This window comes from Mobula hypostoma, chromosome 13 (assembly GCF_963921235.1).
Source record: "Mobula hypostoma chromosome 13, sMobHyp1.1, whole genome shotgun sequence".
Classification (NCBI taxonomy): domain Eukaryota; kingdom Metazoa; phylum Chordata; class Chondrichthyes; order Myliobatiformes; family Myliobatidae; genus Mobula; species Mobula hypostoma.
Window position 1 is genome coordinate 18,188,528 of NC_086109.1, and position 6,000 is coordinate 18,194,527.

General features: G+C 44.7%; 1 protein-coding gene across 5 annotated transcripts in view; it reads left to right on the forward strand.

Annotated features, from left to right (window-relative positions):
* Positions 1-4,860, forward strand: part of LOC134355464 (cyclin-dependent kinase 18-like) — a 128,939-nt gene extending 124,079 nt beyond the window's left edge. For all 5 annotated transcript variants that reach the window (XM_063065390.1, XM_063065387.1, XM_063065388.1 and 2 more), the window contains exons 15-16: positions 126-203; positions 2,894-4,860. In XM_063065390.1, coding sequence (XP_062921460.1) covers positions 126-203; positions 2,894-2,931 — 116 coding nt within the window. In that variant the 3' untranslated portion in view covers positions 2,932-4,860. The remainder of the gene's footprint in view (positions 1-125; positions 204-2,893) is intronic.
* Positions 4,861-6,000: the final 1,140 nt, after the last annotated feature.

The following is a 6,000-nucleotide window of genomic DNA, read 5'->3' on the forward strand; positions in this document are numbered from 1 at the left end:
ACCTGCATGCTAGCGGAGGGAAGGAGCATCTTTCAGCCAGCAGATTTTATAAAGTGATTGGGATTTCCAATTTATTACGCTCACAGTACGTGCAATTAACTATTTTGATTTTTTTTTTCTTTCAGATATCAGTATTTTTACTTTGAAAGAAATCCAATTGCAAAAGGACCCAGGTTACCGAGGGGCTTCATATCCGCAGTCTGGTGAGTTCTGTGCAAGGACCCATGAGGGAGTTAGATATGGGCCTTGTGGCTAAAGGGATCAGGGGGTATGGAGGGAAGGCTGGTACAGGGTTCTGAGTTGGATGATCAGCCATGATCATACTGAATGGTGGTGCAGGCTTGAAGGGCCGAATGGCCTACTCCTGCACCTATTTTCTATGTTTCTATGTTTACTGTTGAGGCTTGTTTTCTATCAGTTTAGAGAAGGTAGAGAGTGCTTGTCTGAGTAAGGGTGTTTGTCACTGGAGGTGGATGTTATAGGCTGAGAGATTGTCTCCAGTTCATGTGGGAATTGGGAATACTGGTTAGTGTGAAATAACTAGTTCCAGTCCACATGGGATAATTAGGATGTAAGGTAAAATCAATGTGAAATAGTTGGGATTACTGTACTGTTACTGTGGGTCATCTGGGATATCAGTGCGCAAGTAACTGAGATTACAATATTGATTATAATGGAATAATTAGGCTCAGAGTGCTGAGTGTGGAGAAACGGGGACTTCATTGCTAATCTGTATGATTTTTTTAAAAAATCGAATTAAATGCTAAACAATGGATTCAAGTGTGTGGAAGAGGCTACACAGCTGATCAAAAAGCCACCAGATGTTTGCACTCCTTAATAGGACTTTTGGAGGCTATAAAGTAGGTAGACTGCAGAACGTCACCATGATTTGAGTGACATAATGTTTTGAGGGATTCAGTTCCAGATGAGCTCAATGGCTTCTCTGCTCGCTTTGAACATCAAAACATGGAGGATCTACCATGAACTCCCACAGCTCATGATGCTGCTGCACTGTCAGTCTCTTGAGACCGACGTGTGAGCGTCCTTCAGGAGGGTGAAACCACGAAAAGCATCCAGCCCAGATGGGGTACCTGACCAAGTACTAAAAACCTGTGCTGATCAACTGGCTGGATTGTTCACTGAGATCTTTAACTTCTTGTTTTAGTAGTCTGAGGTACCCAGCTGCTTCATGCTGGCTCCAATTATACTGCTGCCCAAGAAGAACATGGTAATCTGCCTCAGTGACTATCATCCAGTAGCACTTGCATCCACAGTGATGAAGTGTTTGAGAGGTTGGTGATGAAACATATTAATTTCTGCGTGAAAAGTGACTTAGATCTGCTCCAATTTGCCTACTGGATCAACAGGTCCATCTCACTGGCCCTTCACTCAACCCGGGAATATCTGGACAGCAAAGATGCATACATCAGGATGCTCTTTAATGACTACAGCTCAGCATTCACTACCACATCATCCCTTCAAAACTAATCAATGAGCGTAGCTCAGCACAACTCCTAAGTCATTTTTAAAGTTTGCCGACGACACCACTGCCATTAGCCAAATCAACAGTGGTGACCAGTCAGCAGAAAGGAGGGGGACTGAGAATCTTGCTGAGTGGTGCCAGGACGAAAAGCTCTCACTCAATGTCAGCAAGACCAAGGAGCTGATGATTGAATTCAGGAGAAGGAAACCAGAGGTCCATGAGCTAGTCCTCATCAGAGAATCGGAGGTGGAGAGGGTCAGCGACTTTAATTCCTCAGTGTTATTGTTTCAGGGGACCTGTCCTGAGCCCAGCATGCAATGCAACTACAAAGAAAGCATGGCAGAGATTTTGTGAAGATTGCGAAGATGTCATTACATGACACCTAAAACTTTGACAAGTTCCTATAGGTGTGTAGTGGAGAGCACATTGATGGTTGCATCACGGCCTGGTGTGGAAATACTAATCCTTTGAACAGAAAATCCTACAAAATGTAATGGATACAGCCCAGTCGATCACAGGTAAAGCCCTCTCCACCATTGAGCACGTCCACAGGGCGCGTTGTCACAAGAAAGCAGCATCCATCATCAGGGACCCCCAGCACCCAGGACGTGCTTTTATCTCACTGCTGCCATTAGGAAGAAGGTACAGGAGCCTCAAGATTCACACCACCGGGCTCAGGAACAGTTATTACCCCTCAACCATCAGGCTCTTGAACCAAAGAGCATAACTTCACTGAACTTCATTTGCCCGGTTATTGAAATGATCCTACAACCAAAGGATTCACTTTTAGGATTCTTCATCTCATGTTATCGATACTTATTGTTTATTTATTTTATTTTTTTACTTGCACGGTTTATGGTTATTAACTGTGGAGGCCAAGTCATTGGGTGTATTTAAGGCAGAGATTAATAGGTATCTGAGTAGCCAGGGCATCAAAGGTTATGGTGAGAAGGCAGGGGAGTGGGACTAAATGGGAGAATGGATCAGCTCATGATAAAATGGCAGAGCAGACTCGATGGGCCGAATAGCCGACTTCTGCTCCTTTGTCTTATGGTCTTATGGTCTTATTATTCTATTATGTATTTGTTGAGTATGCCTGCAAAAAGAATCTGTGTTGATTATGTACTTTGATAATAGATATATTTGAACTTTAAATTTTATAAGGGATTATGGGGCTTGTTAGAGTGATTAGTGAGATTTAGGTGTTGATAAGAATGCCATAACTAGAATTAAAGCACTGATTACTGGAAAGCGAAGTTCATTCTGATTTTTGTGGAGCATTGGATATAGCCAAGATTGCTGATAATGTCGCAGTACAACTTCCCCCACTCATCCAAGTTCTGAAGGTAAATTATCAATGAATAATAATGGCAATAATTAAAGACACTGACCATAGTATTTGTCTACCAGACAGGGGGAAGAATCGAAGACAGAGTGTACTATTCTAGATGTGCCAGCCGCCACGTTATGAAGGAACAACAGCTCTTCGTCCTCTTGAAAAGTGTCATGGATCAAGGTGAGGCCACAGTCAAACAAGACAATGGCTTCGTGAGATCAACATCAGTAAAATGTGATGAAATGGCATTGAGAAATGTCATCAGCAAGAGGAGGAGCCCATTCATCACATCAACTTTATGCTGCCGTTGGATTCTCACTGGTCCATGCATATCATGCTTCCATCAAGTCACCTCAGTTCCTTAACTCGTAATATCTGGTGAAGCCTGGCCTAAATGCCACAAACTGTTCCATTGACTCAAATTTCCAAAATACCAATCTGAACACCTCTTAATTGTGAGGCTTGGATACTGTATCCTATCATCTCAGAGCAGCTTTTGTGTTGGAGCTGTCTTCCCAAGACATCAGGAGAGGTCAGCATTCACCAGCCCTCTCTTCTAGGCCGATGGAAGTTTTTCACCTTCAATTTTCCACCATGATGTTTTCAAACGGTGTTGCGAATAGCGTGGAAGGTTGTTGTAGGTAGGTTGTGATGAGATATTCACAGGATGCAGAGCTGGGCTGAGAAATGGCAGAAAAATATGAAGTGATTCACTTTAGAAGGTCAAACTTGAAGGCAGAGTACAGAGTTAACGGCAGGATTCTTAGCAGTGTGGAGAAGCAGAAGGAATCTTGGGGTCTATATCCACAGACACCTCAAAGCTGCCATGCAAGTTAATGGATGGTTAAGAAGGCATATGGTATGTGGGCATTCATTAGTTGGGTGATTGAGTTCAAGAGCTGAGATGTAATGTTGTTTTTCTAAAAGAAAAAGTGCGGTATTGTGTTCAGTTCTGGTTGCTTCACTGTAGGAAGGATGGGAAAGCATTAGATGTTTACCAGGATGCTGCCTGGATAAGAGAGCTTCTCTTTTGAAGATAGCTTGAGAGAGCTAAGGCTCATCTCTTAGGCAGATAAGTGGAAGCTTGATAGACATCTATAAGATGATGAGAGACGTACATAGAGTGGTCAGCAAGTGACTTTTTCCAGGGCAGAAATAGCTAATATGGGAGGACATGATTTTAAGGAGGAACGTAAAGGAGGGTGTCCGAAATAGATTTTTTACACAGCGTGGTGGGTGCATTGAGTGCATTGCTAGGATTGGTGGTAGAGGCAGATACATTAGAGACATTTAAGCGAGTCTTAGCCATCCAATTTTCTTCCATACTTGTGCCTATGTGGGAAGAAAGGGATGGATCTTAGTGTGGGTTAACCTGTCATCACAACATCATGAGCCGATTGCACTGTGCTGTACCGTTCTACATACTATGCATGACTGCATCTTCTGTCTTTGGGTGTGGGGTGGGAGGGGGGAAGACAGGATGACATGGATCACAGTGTGCCTATGGGCAAAGGCTTATAATGAACCCAGGGCCCACAGACTCATGGCAGGCCAAAGGAAACAAGTGCACCTCAGGCTATGAAGGTTGCCTGTCGTCTCAGACATGAAGCAAGTCCGGAGAGCATGGAACTCATTGTGAGTCAAGGTTTCATAGGGTTCTAGCTGAACTGGGCTGCAGCACCCGGGAGAAACAATCTTATATTGGACCTAATGGACAGGGCCTGAAATTGTGCCAAGAGTTGCGGGTCCTTCGCAATTCTGTGCTCAGGGAATAAAGCTGACTGTGAACACAAGTGATTCAGGCCAAAAGTAGGCCCAGGGGTTTCGAGCTAACAGTGGGCTTGGGGATCGTCCAAGCTGATAGTGGGCTGTAAAGAAAGAGTTGTTTGCCAGAAATGTTATTTGACTAACAACACACATCAAAGTTGCTGGTGAACGCAGCAGGCCAGGCAGCGTCTCTAGGAAGAGGTACAGTTGACGTTTCAGGCCGAGACCCTTCGTCAGGACTAACTGAAGGAAGAGCTAGTAAGAGATTTGAAAGTGGGAGGGGGAGGGGGAGATCCAGAATGATAGAAGAAGACAGGAGGGGGAGGGATGGAGCCAAGAGCTGGACAGGTGATTGGCAAAAGGGATATGAGAGGATCATGGGACAGGAGGCCTAGGGAGAAGGAAAAGGGGGAGGGGGGAAAAACCCAGAGGATGGGCAAGGGGTATAGTCAGAGGGACAGAGGGAGAAAAAGGAGAGAGAGAGAAAGAATATGTGTATATAAATAAATAACGGATGGGGTACGAGGGGGAGGTGGGGCATTAGCGGAAGTTAGAGAAGTCAATGTTCATGCCATCAGGTTGGAGGCTACCCAGACGGAATATAGGGTGTTGTTCCTCCAACCTGAGTGTAGCTTCATCTTTACAGTAGAGGAGGCTGTGGATAGACATATCAGAATGGGAATGGGAAGTGGAATTAAAATGTGTGGCCACTGGGAGATCCCAGTTATCTGACTCTTTTTTTAAATTGGTGCCAAATATGTGTAACACTAAATGGTGGTTGTAAGACAAAATGGTGTTAAGCTTGAAATGTGGAAGAGAAAGTAGTACTGGTGCACAGCCTTTGGGTGTAGGTAATGATGAAAAACATGCTTACCTGGGTAAAGGAAATTGGTGTGCAGGTGCTAATACCACTTGGCATCTTGCCATGGGTAAGTACCAGGGCATGGGGCTTTAGTAATATAAAAGGTAGTTGCTTTCTGTGCAAGGTTACTCCTGTTTTGGACATAGGGCCAGGTAATTCTGACTTTTGGTGGGCCCAGGATCTTCAGGGTTTCCAGGCTTTACGTAGGCCCATCAGGTGTAACCAGATCCTTGATACCGGGGGCAAGTCTGGGAGAGACAGATTCGGACACACATTCCATGACTTGCCAAAGGAGTTGGAAAGCTTCGCAGTGATAGATTGGTGATGCCTCTCTGGAGCTTTGAGGAGCCCGTTGTAGATGATCATGCATGATCCAAAATACTTAATGCAGAGGGGCAGGGATTACTGCTACAGCTCAGACTTGGAAGTATTCAGTCATAATCCTGCAGATGATAACTTGGCCGAGCACATACACCAGATGTCCATGGCTGCACTTCCTCTCGTACTGAGCAGGGTTACTCTTCGGTCCCAGACATGCCTGGTGTTTGGATG